Source organism: Physella acuta, unplaced genomic scaffold, assembly GCF_028476545.2.
Source record: "Physella acuta isolate Inbredline_101_S28 unplaced genomic scaffold, ASM2847654v3 ptg000824l, whole genome shotgun sequence".
Classification (NCBI taxonomy): Eukaryota; Metazoa; Mollusca; class Gastropoda; family Physidae; genus Physella; species Physella acuta.
In genome coordinates, this window is record NW_026732342.1 from 471,835 (window position 1) to 495,955 (window position 24,121).

The 24,121-nt window shown below is 39.6% G+C and overlaps 1 protein-coding gene across 2 annotated transcripts in view; it reads left to right on the top strand.

The window, feature by feature from the left end:
* The window catches only part of LOC131951732 (large ribosomal subunit protein uL1m), a 28,981-nt gene extending 4,929 nt beyond the window's left edge, over window positions 1-24,052 (top strand). Inside the window, exons 2-9 of one of the 2 annotated variants that reach the window (XM_059314105.1) lie at window positions 5,678-5,831; window positions 13,448-13,661; window positions 17,513-17,602; window positions 18,484-18,558; window positions 21,213-21,333; window positions 21,413-21,525; window positions 23,609-23,690; window positions 23,864-24,052. In XM_059314105.1, the coding sequence (XP_059170088.1) occupies window positions 5,678-5,831; window positions 13,448-13,661; window positions 17,513-17,602; window positions 18,484-18,558; window positions 21,213-21,333; window positions 21,413-21,525; window positions 23,609-23,690; window positions 23,864-24,003 (989 nt within the window). In that variant the 3' untranslated portion in view covers window positions 24,004-24,052. The remainder of the gene's footprint in view (window positions 1-5,677; window positions 5,832-13,447; window positions 13,662-17,512; window positions 17,603-18,483; window positions 18,559-21,212; window positions 21,334-21,412; window positions 21,526-23,608; window positions 23,691-23,863) is intronic. The other variant, XM_059314106.1, reaches the window with a different exon arrangement.
* Window positions 24,053-24,121: the final 69 nt, after the last annotated feature.

Genomic DNA, 24,121 nt, shown 5'->3' on the forward strand with positions numbered 1-24,121 from the left:
CCCATGTCGCGAAACTTGCTGTTTTGTCCAATTTTACCTGTAAGCCAATAATTGTCGGATTCTTGTCGAATATCATTGCCAGGAGCTAGTTGGTTTGAGCCTTATTGTCAGAAGTTATTACATTTGGAGTCAATGTAGTGCGGCCTATTTTCGTCGGTAGGCATTTAGTGGCAGGCCCTTTTTGGCGGGGATGATGTGCTGAGGTTGTTTAACTTTAACACCGCTTAGGACAACAGGCTTGCAATAGTTATGATCATTTGTTATGAGCAAAGGCATGCATGAAAACGAACACTTTATGTTCCTCATTTTCATTGAGCACAGCTTTATAGAAGTCTTCCATAATAGACGTCACTCATTCCCCCCCCCCCCCGATCACCCCTTCATTATAGGTCATAAATTGCAGTCCTGCGTAACTTGACGTCACGTTAGAATAGCATATGTGACATCGTTTATGGACAACCCCATATAACTCATTTTGGGTATTTGGTATCAACATTTTGACAACAAAGGTTGTTCAAAATGTGTATTGGAGGTTAGGACTTGACATTTATCATAAATGACATCACGCACTTAAGGGATGGAGTAACTGATTTTGAGACGACGTTTTACGCGGGAAAGGGGAGGGGTAAGAAACATGAAACGTTAAGTATTTCGCCTAATACAAAAACGCTGAAAAAATTCTTTTTCATTTGAATTATGGCTTGACTTTTTAACAGGCAGGGCAAAAAGGTAATTTTCGACATTACGACTATTTCGTGACGGCGAAAGTGGGGGGGGGGGGGGGGGGTTAAGGTGAAGATAGGTAAACATTTATGATTTAATAACTAATTAAAGGAAAAAAGCATGAAAATATGAAATGAAAATAGCAAACAAACAATGACACAAGCAATAACAATTAACTCAAACTAATATTTAAATAAACATTAGATATGTAGTGGTAGCTCTATAAAAATAGGGAGTTTCTTATGCATAAAAATTGCATATCATAATAATAATTGTAGAACTGATGTTTATTGTCAGGCAATTAAATTGTTTAAAGGGCAGAATTTAAAAAAAAAACGCATGCTTTGTATTTAAACACAAGACAAACGTATTTAATAGCAAACATAAATACATTTCCATACAAATAGAAATGAAAGGGAAATGACTCAAAATAATATTTTCTTAAGATGGCCGCTGTTTTTAATAGCAAATTTAGTATCTGGAACATCGTTGTTAAACCTTAATTTCATGACATTTTTATTGATTTAACCCTTAAATGTGGTTTAATATTCAATTATCTTTAGTATTTTAGTAGAATATGCAAAAATATATTCATATTTAAGCCATATTTATTAGTTACCTTATCCCTACATTACTAGTGACGACCGAATTGATTACGCTAAAACGATAGATTACCGGAAATTATTAGAGTAATGTTCGTTGAGTTTCGGTAACAACATTCGTTACTAGTCTAAGTAATGTTCCACGCGCGGTTAAAACACCGGAGCGGCCATCGCCTGTTTATCGCTTCGTACAATATTTGTTTTGATGTTTTATACGAAACTACCGATATCTGCTGTAAACCTGTCCATTTCTAAATATATCCAGGTCAAATTCTTTTGTTTTTCTCCTTCTGGAAGTCGAGTTTTTAAATTTTAAAGTTTCGAGGTATGACGTCGTAGGCGATTCTAGTTCCCCGTATGAAAAACACTAGGTCCCGGATGAGATGAATAAACCAACCTATCAAAGCTTTTTATAACTAGGTTAACTATAAATAGCTTCTACAATATGTGCGGGACACTATACATACGATAGATAAGGCTAATAAAGCAACCTGATAGGTGAATAGGGGTGGCCGCAGCTTGGGTGTCGATTTGGGTGGTTTCACCGCGCTGCGTAACCAACGACTTGAGCTAGACTAGTCTAGTTCTAGATGCTCTACATTTCAAGCTAAGCCTAGAATCTGTATAATTTCTATTTTTTTCTGCTATTTTAAATTATTTCGAGCATCTACTTCTTCTAAATCTAGTTTGTGTCTCTACATACAAGCATATCTAAGCAAATGTTACGTTATGTCTTGTCAGTGGTTGTTACGTCCCTTTGTTATGATTATTATAGTTGCGTCCCTTGAGTCATCACTGGGTCAACTTTTAATGTCGTTAATTAATTTAATTAACATGTTTTTAATTTGGTTTTGAAATCTATTAATTAATTATACAATCAACAACACGTTTAAAAGTGTAAAATATTAATTTTATTTATTAAACTAGGATTAAAACGTATAAAACACGATCGTTACGCAGCCGGTTCAGATGGCCGCAGGGAAAAAAAAAGAGGGGAAAAAAATATCGCAAGTAGCACGTCATTAAAACATGAATATCTCAAATTCAATACGTAGGAATATAAAATGATTGATACATATTAAGAGTAGAAAGGCAGAGGAATAATATAGTACTTTGGGTTTGTTTCTGTGTGAAACGGTTATAAAATAGCGGCCGATGAAAATCGGGAATTTGGAATTTTCCGCTATGTGTGACCGCGCGTGGAACTTTACTCTAGATCTAGTTATCTAGTAGTAGTAGTACTAGATCTAGATCTAGATCTAGTTTATTTGACAGTTGAAAGAAAAATAAAGTCAAGTGCATTAAATTAATGTTTTAACTTAATTTAATGTTTAACTGACAAAAAATTAGCAACAATTAGTAAATCTAAATAATGTTAATAAAGTCGAGTGTAGTAATTGATGTTTTTTTTAAAGCAACACAGAAAAAACCTGCAGAAGATTTGCGACAACCAGCTCTAGTTCTGTTAGTAAAATAAGACGATTAGATTTACCAAAGTTAAAAGTAGTAAGAAGAACTAGAATAACGTTTAGTAGCAGCCATTATTAGCACATACACTTAAAATAATTAGAAATACAAAATAATTAGCAAAAAAGTATTTAAAATGCAACTAAAATCAATCCTTGCACATTTTAAAACTTTATGTATTAAAAATAATATGGCGGCAAATAAATGATGGTTTACAGTATTTCCGGTGGTTACTGGAACGGCTCGACAGACTACGCCATGGTTTTACTGTTTTACTGCAGTACAGTTCCGGAATAACCGAGGCTATATCGTGATTTTACCCTAGATTACTAGAATCTAGATCTGAATCTTATTTCTAACGTCATCTAACGAAGTGACTCTAATCTATCGTTTTAAGTTTTGATAAGTACGTAAAATCGTCCGCGGCTAGATCTAGTAATGTACGAAAAAGTTACCTCATTGTCAAGGCTTTAATAGAAATATATTGTGATATGTTTGTTTCAAATATTGTAGATAAATGAATAATAAACCTAAATCAATGGCTAAATATATAAATATATTGCAGTGTTTGCGAGCAAGATTTGCTATATAAACAGCAGCCATTTGTAAAATAGAGTGGCTTCCCCCTGAATCTCGCGCTATAAGTTTAGAAAAAAAACTTAAACAAGATGGCTGCTATAGTAAATGAGCATGGTTGCATCTGTTGGAAACATCGCTAGTCTCCATTTATTACTGAAAAGTTTTAATTCAATTGTTTAAAAACACGTACATCAATGAAACATGGAAACATTTTTGTATTTTAAAAAACATAAATCTCCTCAAAATGTGAAATAATTATTAAAATTTAAGGAGTCACCTGTTTTTCACATTACAAGTCGCGGCCGATTTTACGTACCTAAAACGATAGATTACCTATAGGCCTATAATAGGTTTAATTATTAGTCCGGCTCGTTGCTTAGATGGCAGGATTGACCTCTGACCCTGAAACGTCATGCATTGTTTTCCGGCGGTTTTTACGTTTATTTTAAGGGTCCTATCCACGACAAATGAAAAACTGTTAATCTCGCAAATTCTTATCATTATTTTAATGCAAGATGCTAATAAAATGGATAAAATGCCAGAAAAAAAATCGAGAGAATTGTGGTTGTAAATAATGAGAGGATTTCTAGTGGAGCACTTTCCGCAAAAACTGAACCGCCGCCAAAAGTGACCGTCTAACAGGGAAAACGGTCCGACTAACCCTAAATAAATATATAATTGACATATTTACCATGTATGTTTACAGTATTATTGATTATCTTATCCCAAAATCCAATTCCCCCATGAGTAACCATGCAACAATTTTTCTCTGCTATTTTTAGTAACTTTACGTCATTGTTACGCTAGTTGCCTGACAGAAACGAGTTTTTGTTTTTTTTCGGAATGAACTGTTAAGTCTAGTATTTTAATTATAATTAATTTGTAGCATGTGCAGAAAAAGTAAAATTATGGACATTATTATTGTATTAGTAATTTTTTTTGTATATTGATTTTTTTCTTCACTGTGGGCCGACCGTAGCTGCATTGACTTAAATTCGTGACCGGTGGTTAACCTCATCAACACTGCGTGGCCTATTTGTCTAAATAATTTGTGATGCTCGTTCAGTGGCCTTTTTTCAGAGCTAGGCCCAATTACAGGAGATTTTTAGACTTATTGATCTGCCGTTAGCCTTTGTCATTGCTGCGTATTTTAAACAATGCTCGTTCAACTGACTTTTTTTTGGGCGCTAAATAATCTGTTAACGGGCATTATTTATTTATTTTTTTTAAGCTAGACATAGATCTAGTTAAAAAAATTTTTTGCGAGAACATCATTTTCGTCTGTTTAAATTACAATTGGTATTAAGTACAGGATGGAGAGCTTTTTTTTTTTTTTTTCGTGACAGATTTTATCAAGATAGATCGATTTCAAGTTGAAATTGAATACTTAAATTACTTTACCATACTACATTAAACAACATTAGCTTTATCTTTTAAGAGAGTGTAAAAATAATGTGTGCTTTTTGTGTAGACAAAAAAAAAATTAAGCTGTTTTAAAATTAGTCTTAGCTTTGTATCCATTCGGCTCTACTCTGTTATAATTAAAAAATGTAATAATTTGTTTATGCAGCATTTGCGTGGTTCCTGACTTGTTACGCTAAATCTTTACCCTAGGTAGCACGCGATCTTAAAAAAAATAGGTATCAGGACAAACAAACCCGGAAGCTGTGAATCGAACGGCCTAGGTCTAGAGCTATTATTTTTTATATAGATTCTACTCTTGTTATAGTTGGTAAAACTCCATTTGAGCGTATTTTATTTTCCGCTTCACGTTCACTTCCGGTTGAGCATGATGATATTTTCTTATAAACACAACCGAAACAAAAAAAACATTAGGAAAACACTAGGATTAGATCTACAATCTAGATCTACTAGGACTGCTCATTAAGCTCCCAACATTTAAACTCAGACTGCTCATTAAGCTCCCAACATTTAAACTCAGACTGCTCATTAAGCTCCCAACATTTAAACTCAGACTGCTCATTAAGCTCCCAACATTTAAACTCAGACTGCTCATAAAGGCCAGTTAAAAGGGAAGCTTGTCATTATTAGGACTAAAGGATGAACAGAAGAGGCGCTTGGGTTGGTGACATAAAAAACAAAATTGACATTCTGTTAACACTTTCATTAAGCCAATTAGGCCTATAGTTTTGAATCAGTTTGTCACATTAAAACTGACATTGAGGAATAAAAATCTGTTTATTAGACCAAATTAGTCATTATTCATTTAAATAAGTCAACTGAAGTTGTTGAACCCTCCCACAATGAACTCAGCCACTACTAACAACATGAATCAATCTTTTCAGTTTTACTTTCTACATTGGGAGTCAGGCAACAGATAGCTCCAACCCTCAGTCCTGTATTCCAAGTCCGCCACCGCAACAAGAAACAAAGGGTTAAAGATGCTAAAGTTGATGTGGATAAAAAAAATAGTTATATCTCTAAGAAAGATAGGAAGAGGTAAATCTTGCACAAAGAAAGCAAGAATGGTTTTTATTATGGTAACTGCAAGTTTGAAATGAAAATTAAGATTTTTGGTGTGTTTAAATGAGATTTAATTTATTATAATGGCAAAAAACAAAACTTGACATTTATATTAGATCATGAATGTGACTTTTCCCATGTTTTACAGAAATCCCATTTTTCAGTTTCAGTTGCCATTTTCCTCCACTAATTTCGTTATCTCCTATTTTCCGCAGATATTCAGTTTTTTCAGACTATTGCCGTTTTTTTCATAGAGTTTTAAAAATTTGAAAAAAAACCCCACGGATATGACCTCTATGGAAACAGCCCGAGTGCGCATTCCAATTAAATTCATGTATTAGGCTTAGCCTCTGAGATATTAGGTCAAACGGACAATTGAATACGTTTTTCGATTGGACGATTACGTCTGAGGGTGTAAGATCAAGATTCAGAATTTCGGCAGATTTCAGTTTTTTTCAAAATGCCCATTTTTTAGTCCCAATTTTCTGCTATTTTCAGTTAAATATTTTACAAAAACATGTAAAAAAGTGATCTAAAATGTTGTAGCTCTTTAAAAGAAACGTACATCTCCCGAGCCTGGTTTCTCTACCCTTTATTTCGCTTGCGCGTTAGTCTAGCTATAGCCTATTTTATCTACAGGTGTTTTAACACACCCTAAGCTACCATTCCTCTCTGCCTCTATCACAACCTCAAATTAATATTGAAACCCTTGCAAAAAGTGACTATGAGGACTAGACTAAACTTTAACCCCTTAATGCCTGAATTATGTTCCAAGCGTGTAAAAAATTATTTGTGCTGATTTTCTCCCTTCATACTGACGCTGAATTTGAGGTTTAATGTTGTTTTTAAATTTGGACTTATATTTGTTGCTAATTAGGGTATGTCGTGAATAGCGACATCCAGCATTAATGGACCAAACACTAATTAAAAAAATATTTTGTCCTGGTCATTTACTATTTTTTACTGACATGTGTTTCTCTAAATATCCATGCACAAACATAGAATATCACAACATTTTTTACTGACATGTGTTTCTCTAAATATCCATGCACAAACAATAGAATATCACAACATTTTTTACTGACGTGTTTCTCTAAATATCCATGCACACAATAGAATATCACAACATTTTTTTACTGACATGTGTTTCTCTAAATATCCATGCACAAACAATAGAATATCACAACATTTTTTACTGACACGTGTTTCTCTAAATATCCATGCACAAACAATAGAATATCACAAAATAAACATATGGACACACAAGGAGATAGACTTACTTGTAAAATTCATGAAAACTATAGTTTAATAGCTCAGGCATTGAGTTATATAACTCTGTTGCACCTGCTCACTGTCTAACTTTTATGAATGGGTATTTTGAAGCATGGCTATGGTGGTTCTACTACTACAATACAGTAACACACCACATATAAAAGGACTTCCTTCATTTTCCCTGGATACGCCTTTTTTGTGAACTCTAATTTAAGGTCAACTTGTAAAGACACATATTTCTCATATTTCTCAGTGTCATTTGACCTATATTTACTATACACACAAAGCACGTGAACAAATACTGTCAAATAATGACAGTGTTGAGCTGTTGTATAATCTTCCATGCTCAGCTGCTGTGGGTACTTAGTGCCACTGGTATAGGTACTCACTACTATTGTCGATGGCACTCAATATTTCTCATTTTGGTACTACATGCTACTGCTATTGTACTCAAATGACACAGCTATAGATTACTAATAACAGAGATGTAGCTACATATTGCTACTGCTATGGGTACTCTGTGCTGAAACAGCAGGTACTGAGTGTTGGAGCCATGTGTGCTAAGTTGAAGCTGTGGGTACTCAGTGTTACTGCAGTCGGTTCTTGGTGTCGCTGCTGTGGGTACTGTAGTTGGTTCTTGGTGTCACTGCTGTGGGTACTCAGTGTTACTGTAGTTGGTTCTTGGTGTCACTGCTGTGGGTACTGTAGTTGGTTCTTGGTGTCACTGCTGTGGGTACTCAGTGTTACTGTAGTTGGTTCTTGGTGTCGCTGCTGTGGGTACTCAGTGTTACTGTAGTTGGTTCTTGGTGTCACTGCTGTGGGTACTGTAGTTGGTTCTTGGTGTCACTGCTGTGTGTACTGTAGTTGGTTCTTGGTGTCGCTGCTGTGGGTACTGTAGTTGGTTCTTGGTGTCACTGCTGTGGGTACTCAGTGTTACTGTAGTTGGTTCTTGGTGTCACTGCTGTGGGTACTGTAGTTGGTTCTTGGTGTCACTGCTGTGGGTACTCAGTGTTACTGTAGTTGGTTCTTGGTGTCACTGCTGTGGGTACTCAGTGTTACTGCAGTCGGTTCTTGGTGTCGCTGCTGTGGGTACTGTAGTTGGTTCTTGGTGTCACTGCTGTGGGTACTCAGTGTTACTGTAGTTGGTTCTTGGTGTCACTGCTGTGGGTACTCAGTGTTACTGTAGTTGGTTCTTGGTGTCACTGCTGTGGGTACTCAGTGTTACTGTAGTCGGTTCTTGGTGTCACTGCTGTGGGTACTGTAGTTGGTTCTTGGTGTCACTGCTGTGTGTACTGTAGTTGGTTCTTGGTGTCGCTGCTGTGGGTACTCAGTGTTACTGTAGTTGGTTCTTGGTGTCACTGCTGTGGGTACTGTAGTTGGTTCTTGGTGTCACTGCTGTGGGTACTCAGTGTTACTGTAGTTGGTTCTTGGTGTCACTGCTGTGGGTACTGTAGTTGGTTCTTGGTGTCACTGCTGTGGGTACTCAGTGTTACTGTAGTTGGTTCTTGTTGTCACTGCTGTGGGTACTCAGTGTTACTGTAGTTGGTTCTTGGTGTCACTGCTGTGGGTACTCAGTGTTACTGTAGTTGGTTCTTGTTGTCACTGCTGTGGGTACTCAGTGTTACTGTAGTTGGTTCTTGGTGTCACTGCTGTGGGTACTCAGTGTTACTGTAGTTGGTTCTTGGTGTCACTGCTGTGGGTACTGTAGTTGGTTCTTGGTGTCACTGCTGTGGGTACTGTAGTTGGTTCTTGGTGTCACTGCTGTGGGTACTGTAGTTGGTTCTTGGTGTCACTGCTGTGGGTACTGTAGTTGGTTCTTGGTGTCACTGCTGTGTGTACTCAGTGTTACTGTAGTTGGTTCTTGGTGTCACTGCTGTGGGTACTGTAGTTGGTTCTTGGTGTCACTGCTGTGTGTACTCAGTGTTACTGTAGTTGGTTCTTGGTGTCACTGCTGTGGGTACTGTAGTTGGTTCTTGGTGTCACTGCTGTGGGTACTCAGTGTTACTGTAGTTGGTTCTTGGTGTCACTGCTGTGGGTACTGTAGTTGGTTCTTGGTGTCACTGCTGTGGGTACTCAGTGTTACTGTAGTTGGTTCTTGGTGTCACTGCTGTGGGTACTCAGTGTTACTGTAGTTGGTTCTTGGTGTCGCTGCTGTGGGTACTGTAGTTGGTTCTTGGTGTCACTGCTGTGGGTACTGTAGTTGGTTCTTGGTGTCACTGCTGTGGGTACTCAGTGTTACTGTAGTTGGTTCTTGGTGTCACTGCTGTGGGTACTGTAGTTGGTTCTTGGTGTCACTGCTGTGGGTACTCAGTGTTACTGTAGTTGGTTCTTGGTGTCACTGCTGTGGGTACTGTAGTTGGTTCTTGGTGTCACTGCTGTGGGTACTGTAGTTGGTTCTTGGTGTCACTGCTGTGGGTACTCAGTGTTACTGTAGTTGGTTCTTGGTGTCACTGCTGTGGGTACTGCAGTCGGTTCTTGGTGTCACTGCTGTGGGTACTGTAGTTGGTTCTTGGTGTCACTGCTGTGGGTACTCAGTGTTACTGTAGTTGGTTCTTGGTGTCACTGCTGTGGGTACTCAGTGTTACTGTAGTTGGTTCTTGGTGTCACTGCTGTGGGTACTGTAGTTGGTTCTTGGTGTCACTGCTGTGGGTACTGTAGTTGGTTCTTGGTGTCACTGCTGTGGGTACTGTAGTTGGTTCTTGGTGTCACTGCTGTGGGTACTCAGTGTTACTGCAGTTGGTTCTTGGTGTCACTGCTGTGGGTACTGTAGTTGGTTCTTGGTGTCACTGCTGTGGGTACTGTAGTTGGTTCTTGGTGTCACTGCTGTGGGTACTCAGTGTTACTGTAGTTGGTTCTTGGTGTCACTGCTGTGGGTACTCAGTGTTACTGTAGTTGGTTCTTGGTGTCACTGCTGTGGGTACTGTAGTTGGTTCTTGGTGTCACTGCTGTGGGTACTGTAGTTGGTTCTTGGTGTCACTGCTGTGGGTACTCAGTGTTACTGCAGTTGGTTCTTGGTGTCACTGCTGTGGGTACTCAGTGTTACTGTAGTTGGTTCTTGGTGTCACTGCTGTGGGTACTGTAGTTGGTTCTTGGTGTCACTGCTGTGGGTACTCAGTGTTACTGTAGTTGGTTCTTGGTGTCACTGCTGTGGGTACTGTAGTTGGTTCTTGGTGTCACTGCTGTGGGTACTGTAGTTGGTTCTTGGTGTCACTGCTGTGGGTACTCAGTGTTACTGCAGTTGGTTCTTGGTGTCACTGCTGTGGGTACTGTAGTTGGTTCTTGGTGTCACTGCTGTGGGTACTCAGTGTTACTGTAGTTGGTTCTTGGTGTCACTGCTGTGGGTACTGTAGTTGGTTCTTGGTGTCACTGCTGTGGGTACTGTAGTTGGTTCTTGGTGTCACTGCTGTGGGTACTCAGTGTTACTGTAGTTGGTTCTTGGTGTCACTGCTGTGGGTACTGTAGTTGGTTCTTGGTGTCACTGCTGTGGGTACTCAGTGTTACTGTAGTTGGTTCTTGGTGTCACTGCTGTGGGTACTGTAGTTGGTTCTTGGTGTCACTGCTGTGGGTACTCAGTGTTACTGTAGTTGGTTCTTGGTGTCACTGCTGTGGGTACTGTAGTTGGTTCTTGGTGTCACTGCTGTGGGTACTGTAGTTGGTTCTTGGTGTCACTGCTGTGGGTACTCAGTGTTACTGCAGTTGGTTCTTGGTGTCACTGCTGTGGGTACTGTAGTTGGTTCTTGGTGTCACTGCTGTGGGTACTGTAGTTGGTTCTTGGTGTCACTGCTGTGGGTACTCAGTGTTACTGTAGTTGGTTCTTGGTGTCACTGCTGTGGGTACTCAGTGTTACTGCAGTCGGTTCTTGGTGTAAATGTACCCAGCAGCATGATCACATTGGCCCAGCATCGCTCTCTCTCCATATACCAAGGTCAATGAAACAAGTGAATTCTACTTCACCTACCGCATGGACCGTAACTTTCTAAAGTGTACTTTTATATATAGGTGAATACAATTTTGTAAATCCTTTCCTTATTTATAATGATACTTGAGGAAATGACAGTTTGACGAGGCATCTTATCTCACTATACCTGCTCGGCACCCAAGTACAATTTTATGTCTTATTGCCGGATGTCGCGAAAACAAGACAAACCGTAATTAGAACATAACTTCCTAAATTATTCTCATATGTAATGGATACTGTTTATATGCATAAAAGAGTGAATAATTAAGCTATATGTATTTTTGGTAGTAAAAATAGACCAACTATTCAGTAATCAGACATGCCTACCGTTCCGCCAAAATCAGAACCATCCCGCTTTTTCACCTAAAAAAGTAATTTGTTCCGTCATTCCGATTTTGACTCAGTTTGTTCCGATTTTTTTTGAAAAAATAATTCATAAAAAAAGGTAATAGGCCTAAAGTGAATTGAAAAAAAAAAGGGCAGGGAGAAGCATTTACCTCCCTTTGGCATACGTTTCTGTTTCCTAGTTTACTTACAATATTTACAAGTATTATCTAATACTAGATCTAGCTAGACTAGATCTACATCTACTAATAGATAATGTGGACAGTCTAGCTACTGAAAGTTCTTTTTAGTATTTGCAATTAAATTGTAGATTTAATTTATGCCTTAACTAATACGAGCCGGCCCGCGGCATAACATACGCCGCTATTTAGTTGTTTCTAATTTTCAATAATTCATAATTTGTGAATTCGACAGTACCAACGCTGACACTGAAAATATTTCTTTAAAACACTATAAGTAGCTCGTTAAGGACCATAACCCCCCCCCCCCATCCCCCCCCCCCCCCCTACGTTTAAAATCGTTGGCTCTGCTTGTAAACATTTAGAGTGAACACAACTCACTAAAACCATGTAGGGGTGGGGAGGTAGGGAGAGCGTTTGCAGCTTGTTTTCTAACGGCTCGAAGAGGAGAATTATATATATAGATGTATTGAAAAAATTACAATAAAATCATGACTAACATGCTAATTTCTAGATCTAGATACTACTAGCGATAGTAAGATCTAGTAGTTCTAGATCGAGTAGTAGTAGATACTGAAATAGTGAATACTGATCTATCTAAATCTTGTAAGTTTTAACTTAACTAGTAACTACTGTCTACTATTATGAAGAACTTAGTAAGAAGTAACTAGGACTTTTACTAGGTAGATCAAGGGTCTTAGCTCTTAACTTATATTATATATTACATATGATAAAGCCTTCAGCCTTTGTTATTCATATAGCCTAGAACATAGCAAGACATAAATAATCAAATCAATAATGTTATATCGAAGCTATGTTTTTTTAATGTAAGATAACATTAAGCAGTATTTAAATGTAGCCTAGAGACTAGTTATATACGACTGCCTACTAATGTTATTAGAGTAATTTTTTAATTAATTAATTTTATTTTTGACTTAGTAAAGTAGCGTCCGCGCGTATGTTCCTCTTTTTGGCTACAACTTCCTCTTTTTAGGCATAACTGTTCCTACTTTTGGCTGACAGGGGTAGGCATGTCTGGGTAATAATAATCAATGTAAGTAGGCTGAATTTACCAAGACCAAAAATTTATGATGCTCATGAGTCAAGAGAGTGTGACGTCATAAATTTTGACTTGAAAAAGTGACCATTGGTACCGATACGACCGTCTGGATTTACCCAATACACAACGACCAGCTGCAGTAGGATAAAAGTACCTATGCGCATATCCTAAGCGCTAAATTGGTATGTCACGTTTCAGTCTGTGTTAAGGTAATGAGTGCCACATTCAAACAATTGTACACATTCAAGTTGTAAACTCATTGAAAGAGTTGAGCGCCACATTCAAACAATTGTACACATTCAAGTTGTAAACTCATTGAAAGAGTTGAGCGCCACATTCAAACAATTGTACACATTCAAGTTGTAAACTCATTGAAAGAGTTGAGCGCCACATTCAAACAATTGTACACATTCAAGTTGTAAACCCATTGAAAGAGTTGAGCGCCACATTCAAACAATTGTACACATTCAAGTTGTAAACCCATTGAAAGAGTTGAGCGCCACATTCAAACAATTGTACACATTCAAGTTGTAAACCCATTGAAAGAGTTGAGCGCCACATTCAAACAATTGTACACATTCAAGTTGTAAACCCATTGAAAGAGTTGAGCGCCACATTCAAACAATTGTACACATTCAAGTTGTAAACCCATTGAAAGAGTTGAGCGCCACATTCAAACAATTGTACACATTCAAGTTGTAAACCCATTGAAAGAGTTGAGCGCCACATTCAAACAATTGTACACATTCAAGTTGTAAACCCAGAGTTTTTCTCTTAGGGCCACAGTGAATGTCAGTGAACAAGAGAAAAGTACCATCTTAGCAGCTAAACCACTGGATAATGTTTGGGTCCACAAGTTTTATCCAGTCCAGCACTTCTCTATTCAAGAGGCTCTACTGCGGCACAAGGCATTTGCCCAGCCAGCTATGCTGGATAACATGAGGGGATTATTTTACCTGAGCATGAGGCTGGACCTAACTACCAAAAAAAAGGTAGGCCCCCTATACCATGAGGCTAGACCTAACTACCAAAAAAAAGGTAGGCCCCCTATACCATGAGGCTAGACCTAACTACCAAAAAAAGGTAGGCCCCCTATACCATGAGGCTAGACCTAACTACCAAAAAAAGGTAGGCCCCCTATACCATGAGGCTAGACCAACTACCAAAAAAAAGGTAGGCCCCCTATACCATGAGGCTGGACCTAACTACCAAAAAAAAGGTAGGCCCCCTATACCATGAGGCTAGACCTAACTACCAAAAAAAGGTAGGCCCCCTATACCATGAGGCTAGACCTAACTACCAAAAAAAAGGTAGGCCCCCTATACCATGAGGCTAGACCTAACTACCAAAAAAAGGTAGGCCCCCTATACCATGAGGCTAGACCTAACTACCAAAAAAAAGGTAGGCCCCCTATACCATGAGGCTAGACCTAACTACCAAAAAAAGGTAGGCCCCCTATACCATGAGGCTAGACCTAACTACCAAAAAAAAGGTAGGCCCCCTATACCATGAGGCTAGACCTAACTACCAAAAAAAGGTAGGCCCCCTATACCATGAGGCTAGACCTCACTACCAAAAAAAAGGTAGGCCCCCTATACCATGAGGCTAGACCTAACTACCAAAAAAAGGTAGGCCCCCTATACCATGAGGCTAGACCTAACTACCAAAAAAAAGGTAGGCCCCCTATACCATGAGGCTAGACCTAACTACCAAAAAAAAGGTAAGCCCCCTATACCATGAGGCTAGACCTAACTACCAAAAAAAAGGAAGGCCCCCTATACCATGAGGCTAGACCTACCAAAAAAAAGGTAGGCCCCCTATACCATGAGGCTAGACCTAACTACCAAAAAAAAGGTAGGCCCCCTATACCATGAGGCTAGACCTAACTACCAAAAAAAAGGTAGGCCCCCTATACCATGAGGCTAGACCTAACTACCAAAAAAATGTAGGCCCCCTATACCATGAGGCTAGACCTAACTACCAAAAAAAAGGTAGGCCCCCTATACCATGAGGCTAGACCTAACTACCAAAAAAAGGTAGGCCCCCTATACCATGAGGCTAGACCTAACTACCAAAAAAAAGGTAGGCCCCCTATACCATGAGGCTAGACCTAACTACCAAAAAAAAGGTAGGCCCATATACCATGAGGCTAGACCTACCAAAAAAAGGTAGGCCCCCCTATACCATGAGGCTAGACCTAACTACCAAAAAAAAGGTAGGCCCCCTATACCATGCGCCTAGACCAACTACCAAAAAAAAGGTAGGCCCCCTATACCATGAGGCTAGACCAACTACCAAAAAAAAGGTAGGCCCCCTATACCATGAGGCTAGACCTACCAAAAAAAGGTAGGCCCCCTATACCATGAGGCTAGACCTAACTACCAAAAAAAAGGTAGGCCCCCTATACCATGAGGCTAGACCTAACTACCAAAAAAAAGGTAGGCCCCCTATACCATGAGGCTAGACCTACCAAAAAAAGGTAGGCCCCCTATACCATGAGACTGGACCTACCAAAAAAAGGTAGGCCCCCTATACCATGAGGCTAGACCTACCAAAAAAAGGTAGGCCCCCTATACCATGAGGCTAGACCTAACTACCAAAAAAAAGGTAGGCCCCCTATACCATGAGGCTAGACCTAACTACCAAAAAAAGGAAGGCCCCCTATACCATGAGGCTTGACCTAACTACCAAAAAAAAGGTAGGCCCCCTATACCATGAGGCTAGACCTAACTACCAAAAAAAGGTAGGCCCCCTATACCATGAGGCTAGACCTAACTACCAAAAAAAAGGTAGGCCCCCTATACCATGAGACTGGACCTACCAAAAAAAGGTAGGCCCCCTATACCATGAGGCTAGACCTACCAAAAAAAGGTAGGCCCCCTATACCATGAGGCTAGACCTACCAAAAAAAGGTAGGCCCCCTATACCATGAGGCTAGACCTACCAAAAAAAAGGTAGGCCCCCTATACCATGAGGCTAGACCTACCAAAAAAAGGTAGGCCCCCTATACCATGAGGCTAGACCAACTACCAAAAAAAAGGTAGGCCCCCTATACCATGAGGCTAGACCAACTACCAAAAAAAAGGTAGGCCCCCTATACCATGAGGCTAGACCTAACTACCAAAAAAAGGTAGGCCCCCTATACCATGAGGCTAGACCTACCAAAAAAAGGTAGGCCCCCTATACCATGAGGCTAGACCTACAAAAAAAGGAAGGCCCCCTATACCATGAGGCTAGACCTAACTACCAAAAAAAGGTAGGCCCCCTATACCATGAGGCTAGACCTAACTACCAAAAAAAGGAAGGCCCCCTATACCATGAGGCTAGACCTAACTACCAAAAAAAAGGTAGTTCCCTATACCATGAGGCTAGACCTACCAAAAAAAGGTAGCCCCCTATACCATGAGGCTAGACCTAACTACCAAAAAAAGGTAGCCCCCCCTATACCATGAGACTAGACCTACCAAAAAAAGGTAGGCCCCCTATACCATGAGGCTAGACCTACCAAAAAAGGTAGGCCCCCTATACCATGAGGCTAGACCTACCAAAAAAAAGGTAGGCCCCCTATACCATGAGACTGGACCTACCAAAAAAAGGTAGGCCCCCTATACCATGAGGCTAGACCTACCAAAAAAGGTAGGCCCCTATGTCATGTAGTTATAAGTGTGACCAGAAAGATGGCAACAGAAAATGCGCATACAGACAAATGCACAAACTAGAAAATTACTGCTAATTGAAAATGAGAAAATGACTACTAATTGCTTCTACCATAGATGATTGGCCCACATGTTGACAACAGCGAAGGCAGTTTGTCAACCAGTGCTGTGTAGACACAGATGATGTGACCAAACGTGGATTGCACGACTACACCTACACCCACCGTTTACTAACCGACCGACTGATGCACCTGACTGTCATTGCGTTCGTCATTCCACCCATTTCTACTCTCCCCCCCCCTCTCTCGCTCCACGGTTTTTAAAGTATGGGGGAAGGGGGGGTGGTATACTGTACCTAGGTCAAAATCAGACTCGGAGATGAACTTTATTTTTTTCTAAGAATTGCATCACAGACTGCAGTCTCTAGAACACTGGAGTCACTCTTTAGTAGCTGCTAATTAGTTCCCTGCTAGTTATTACATGAGCTAACCATCCGTCCATCCTGCTTATTTTTAGAGATTTTTTGGAAAACTTTTTACTCTAATGACAATAGAATTGACATGGTATAGACAGACAGACAGCAGGGCAGGTGGGTGGGTGGTAGGTGTCGGCGTAAGTGTAGCTGTAAATGTAGGTATATATATAAATAACCTGTGATCAACACCCGCAGTGAACAAACTGCCTGTGGACAACCCTTGCCTGTGGACAACCCTTGCCTGTGGTCAAACAACATGTGGGCTTATCACCTTTGGTCAAAAAGGCTCTATAATGGAAAACCTTAGCAATTTATGATTCTATTTTTATAGAAAGTGAGACCGCATTTATTATTCGATAGAAGTATACAGACAATAAAATATATCTATGTATACACATAGGCGCATGCAAACTCAAACATACAAGCATAAACACACACATTGCCATAATCCTCATTGGTGAGTAATTTTTGTGCGTACAATTTTTTTATTTGCGTTTTTTCTGTGTGCACAATTTTCTGTTTGTGCATTTTTCCATTTCACATTGTTGCGCATTACTTGTAACCAATTTTAAGATAGTAACAATCTAGTGCTAGAGGATATAATTGTTGTTCTAAGATTGTGACCTTCAACTAGGGAGGGATAAAACCTTTTTTAAAAATCTTTGTGCAATTAGACAGGGAATAAACCTAATTTAAACATATTTACTTCCAGACAAAATTTATGGGAACAGTTCGAACAACGGTCAGACTTCCACATGAATTCCCATTTGGTTCACCACCAGCTATTCTTGTCTTGTCTAAGGTGAGCCTCTATTTGCATGCTGGCACCACCAGCTATTCTTGTCTTGTCTAAGGTGAGCCTCTATTTGCATGCTGGCACCACCAGCTATTCTTGTCTTGTCTAAGGTGAGCCTCTATTTGCATGCTGGCACCACCAGCTATTCTTGTCTTGTCTAAGGTGAGCCTCTATTTGCATGCTGGCACCACCAGCTATTCTTGTCTTGTCTAAGGTGAGCCTCTATTTGCATGCTGGCACCACCAGCTATTCTTGTCTTGTCTAAGGTGAGCCTCTATTTGCATGCTGGCACCACCAGCTATTCTTGTCTTGTCTAAGGTGAGCCTCTATTTGCATGCTGGCACCACCAGCTATTCTTGTCTTGTCTAAGGTGAGCCTCTATTTGCATGCTGGCACCACCAGCTATTCTTGTCTTGTCTAAGGTGAGCCTCTATTTGCATGCTGGCACCACCAGCTATTCTTGTCTTGTCTAAGGTGAGCCTCTATTTGCATGCTGGCACCACCAGCTATTCTTGTCTTGTCTAAGGTGAGCCTCTATTTGCATGCTGGCAGTTTTTCCATTTAGATAGATGAACTAGAGCTATTTATAACTTTTTCACAAAACTGAACTGGACCACAGTTGGTGATGTCATATGGACCACAGCTGCTGATGTCATATGGACCACAGTTGGTGATGTCATATGGACCACAGTTGGTGATGTCATATGGACCACAGTTGGTGATGTCATATGGACCACAGTTGTCATATGGACCACAACTGGTGATGTCATATGGACCACAGTTGGTGATGTCATATGGACCACAGCTGGTGATGTCAAATGGACCACAGCTGGTGATGTCATATGGACCACAGTTGGTGATGTCATTGTGACCCTATTTTCTTGCAGGAGCCTGAGAAGATGAATCTGGCCACATCACTGGGTGCTAAACAAGTTGGAACTCCAGAAGAAGTCCTTAAAATGGTATTTCTTATTACAACACCATAGGTAGTCATAGGACTGAGTTGGTAGATTGAATATATGGAAGTTGGTTGAAATGGGGGGAAATGTAGTCATTGAATGAAAGTGAACCAGAAATGGATTATAGATACCCTATAGTTTAGCTAGATGCACAAAATTTTTTAAGTAATTAAAATGACAAAATAAGGAAAGTAATGTATAAAGGGGACTAAATGCTGCAAAATGTTACTTACTTGATGTTTATAAGACAAATAGCTCTCTAGATATGAGGTGTCAAAAATTCAGGTACAACTAAGCTTTGGGAGAATGAAAAAAATTGTTCCCTTCGAGAGTTCTAATCAAGTCCCCAAAGTTTGATGGCGATCGGATGAACGCCGTGAAACCACAATCGACGTTTATTTTTATATACCATATATAGAGAAAATTGCACCTTTCTGTGGCGCCGCCCTTGCAAAATTAAAAATGATTTTTGACGGAACCCCGGAGTGTTCTAATCAGGTCCCCAAAGTCTCATGGCTATCGGATGAACGATGCCAAACCAAAATCGACTTTTATTTTTATATATCGTATATAGAGAAAAATCGCACCCTCCTGTGGCGCCGCCCTTGCGAAATTAAAAATTATTTTTTTACAGAACCCTTCCCTAGAGTGGTATAATAAACTCCCCAAAGTCTCATTGGATGAATTGGATGAACGATGCCAAACCAAAATCGACTTTTAGTTTTATATACTGTAAATAGAAAAAAACAAATCGCGCCCTGTCGGGGCGCCACCCCTGCGAATTTGAAATTTTTTTTTTTGCAGAAACCTCCCCAGGAATATTCTCAACAACTTACCAAAGTTTCACGGCGATGTGATGAGAGGTGTAGTAATGCATAAAGGACAAACACACACACATACATTGCTTTTTATATATATAGATATATAGATAGATAGATAGATTAACTATAGACAACCTACAGACAGACTCTATAGACAGACAACCTACAGACAGCCTCTTTAGACAGACAACCTACAGACTCAATAGACAGACAACCTACAGACAGACTCTTTAGACAAACAACCTACAGACTCTATAGAAAGCTACTATACCCAGACAGCCTATACACAAACAGCTTCTATATACAGCTTGTAATAATTGTATACACAGGCAGCCTGTATACACAGGCAGCCTGTATAGACAGACAGCCTATACACAAACAGCTTCTATATACAGCTTGTAATAATTGTATACACAGGCAGCTTGTATACACAGGCAGCCTGTATAAACAGCCTGTATAGACAGACAGCCTGTACAGACAGACAGCCTGTATAGACAGCCTGTATAGACAGACAGCCTGTATAGACAACCTGTACAGACAGCCTGTATAGACAGACAGCCTGTACAGACAGCCTGTATAGACAACCTGTACAGACAGCCTGTATAGACAACCTGTACAGACAGCCTGTATATACAGACAGCTTGTACAGACAGACAGCCTGTATAGACAGCCTGTACAGACAGCCTGTACAGACAGCCTGTATAGACAGACAGCCTGTATAGACAGACAGCCTGTATAGACAGACAGCCTGTACAGACAGACAGCCTGTACAGACAGCCTGTATAGACAGACAGCCTGTACAGACAGACAGCCTGTATAGACAGCCTGTATAGACAGACAGCCTGTATAGACAGACAGCCTGTATAGACAGACAGCCTGTACAGACAGACAGCCTGTACAGACAGACAGCCTGTATAGACAGACAGCCTGTATAGACAGACAGCCTGTACAGACAGCCTGTATAGACAGACAGCCTGTATAGACAGACAGCCTGTACAGACAGCCTGTATAGATAGACAGCCTGTACAGACAGCCTGTATAGACAGCCTGTATAGACAGACAGCCTGTATAGACAGACAGCCTGTATAGACAGACAGCCTGTACAGACAGCCTGTATAGACAGACAGCCTGTATAGACAGACAGCCTGTATAGACAGACAGCCTGTATAGACAGACAGCCTGTATAGACAGACAGCCTGTATAGACAGACAGCCTGTATAGATAGACAGCCTGTATAGATAGACAGCCTGTATAGACAGACAGCCTGTATAGATAGACAGCCTGTATAGACAGACAGCCTGTACAGACAGCCTGTATAGACAGACAGCCTGTATAGACAGCCTGTATAGACAGACAGCCTGTATAAACAGCCTGTACAGACAGCCTGTATAGACAGCCTGTACAGACAGACAGCCTGTATAGACAGCCTGTATAGACAGATAGCCTGTATAGACAGACAGCCTGTACAGACAGACAGCCTGTATAGACAGACAGCCTGTATAAACAGCCTGTATAGACAGACAGCCTGTATAGACAGACAGCCTGTACAGACAGACAGCCTGTATAAACAGCCTGTATAGACAGACAGCCTGTACAGACAGACAGCCTGTATAAACAGCCTGTATAGACAGACAGCCTGTATAGACAGACAGCCTGTATAGACAGACAGCCTGTACAGACAGACAGCCTGTATAGACAGACAGCCTGTATAGACAGACAGCCTGTATAGACAGACAGCCTGTATAAACAGCCTGTATAAACAGCCTGTATAGACAGACAGCCTGTATAGACAGCCTGTATAGACAGCTTGCAATAGGTTGTTGCTCCCACCCCCAGATAACCACTGGAGTGTTGAAGGCCACAGACTTTAAACATGTGCTGTGCACAACAGATTGTGGGACTGAAATTTTACCTCTACGCAATTACTTGAGAGATACATTTCCACAGAAAGCAAAAGGTAACTTTTTGTTTGTGTCATGTGACAGTGATGATTGTAAAGATAAGAACCCTCCACATCTCATCTTGTCCACCCACAGGTACTTTGGGAAGTGACCTACAAGCAATGTGGGACAAGTTTTTCTATGGCTACACAGTGGAATCTCAGAAAGTGACCGAATCATTAGGACAGTTACAAGTTCCTTTGGGTTTGGTCAGTTTTTTTAAATGTTACAGTTATATTCTGGGTGGCTTGTTATGAGAGGATGTAAGAATAATCAAATGAAAGAATGTACCAAACAAACATGAAAGAATGTATAGACATGACAGAACATTCCAAACAAACATGAAAGAACATACCAAACAAACATGAAACAACGTACCAAACAAACATGAAAGAATGTACCAAACAAACATGAAAGAACATACCAAACAAACATGAAGAATGTACCGAACAAACATGAAAGAACGTACCAAACAAACATGAAAGAACGTACCAAACAAACATGAAAGAACGTACCAAACAAACATGAAAGAACATACCAAACAAACATGAAAGAACGTACCAAACAAACATGAAAGAACATACCAAACAAACATGAAAGAATGTACCAAACAAACATGAAAGAACATACCAAACAAACATGAAAGAATGTACCAAACAAACATGAAAGAACATACCAAACAAACATGAAAGAACGTACCAAACAAACATGAAAGAACATACCAAACAAACATGAAAGAATGTACCAAACAAACATGAAAGAACATACCAAACAAACATGAAAGAATGTACCAAACAAACATGAAAGAACGTACCAAACAAACATGAAAGAATGTATAGACATGACAGAACATTCCAAACAAACATGAAAGAATGTATAGACATGACAGAACATTCCAAACAAACATGAGAGAATGTACCAAACAAACATGAGAGAATGTACCAAACAAACATGAAAGAACGTACCAAACAAACATGAAAGAACGTACCAAACAAACATGAAAGAATGTATAGACATGACAGAACATTCCAAACAAACATGAGAGAATGTACCAAACAAACATGAGAGAATGTACCAAACAAACATGAGAGAATGTACCAAACAAACATGAAAGAACGTACCAAACAAACATGAAAGAACATACCAAACAAACATGAAAGAATGTACCAAACAAACATGAAAGAACATACCAAACAAACATGAAAGAATGTACCAAACAAACATGAAAGAACGTACCAAACAAACATGAAAGAATGTATAGACATGACAGAACATTCCAAACAAACATGAAAGAATGTATAGACATGACAGAACATTCCAAACAAACATGAGAGAATGTACCAAACAAACATGAGAGAATGTACCAAACAAACATGAAAGAACGTACCAAACAAACATGAAAGAACGTACCAAACAAACATGAAAGAATGTATAGACATGACAGAACATTCCAAACAAACATGAGAGAATGTACCAAACAAACATGAGAGAATGTACCAAACAAACATGAGAGAATGTACCAAACAAACATGAGAGAATGTACCAAACAAACATGAAAGAATGTATAGACATGACAACATTCCAAACAAACATGAGAGAATGTACCAAACAAACATGAAAGAACGTACCAAACAAACACAAAAGAACTTACCAAGTAAACTTGAAAGAACTTGCCAGACAAACATAAAACAGATGTAACCTTTCCGCTTTTTCCCTCTGAGAAAAAGTTCTAGACGGCTTAAAAACAAAATATTTTACCTACTGAGTTTTTTCTAAAAACATTGGAAAATTCTGTTTTGCTACCCATTTTCAAATGGTCACATTCACATCTTCTTCTCCTGTTTTGTGACTGGCTGGTTTACAGAGGGATGCTGTTTACTCAATAACTAGCCAATGTCATTCGGGGCAGGCAATAGTCTACGACGTGTAAACGTACTGTGGCTTTTTAAATGTGCTACAGCTTTCAACTTGAGGGAAAATCTTTGAATTTTTGCCACGACTGCCCCCCTCCTCCCCCCTAAAAAGTGTTTCCTCTTTTTTCTTTGGAGGTCGGTTACATCTCTGTGTAAAAGTACATAACAAACAAAGAAACATAAAAGAACATAACAAATAAACAAACAACATGAAAGAACATAACAAACAAACAAACAACATGAAAGAACATAACAAAGAACATAACAAACAAACAAACAACATGAAAGAACATAACAAACAAACAAACAACATGAAAGAACATAACAAACAAACAACATGAAAGAACATAACAAACAAACAAATGGTTTGTTCATCCAGATTGAGCAGCCTGTTGAGCACTTGGTTGAAAACTTTCAAGTTTACATTGAAGAGGTCAGCAAACATAAAAGTATTGCATTAGGTAAGTGCTGATTTACACAATCCTTTGATTCAGTTGGGTACCTACTCATGTCAGTGTTGCTGGGTAGAGTGCTGATTTACACAATCCTTTGATGGATTGTTCAGTCTGAAAGGAGAGCTTTGAGTTCATTGAGACTTTTCCTGTTAACATTCAAGTCTGTGATTCATTTTCAGGTCCTTTCATAACATCCATGTCACTAGTGGCCCCACCCTCCCCTGAAGAGATTGCCCTTAGAGTAGAAGACTATGCTCCTGGTTACAAAAATGAGGAAGTTGATTCAGATGAGGAGGAGATGTCTGTGGAAGCTGCTTGATGGACCCCAAATATCTGGAGGATTTTATTGGAGGGTTGACTGAATAAAATTTGATAGCTTATAGGATCTGTTTTGGTTTGTCAAATATTACTTGTCTATATCAAACAAACAAACAAAG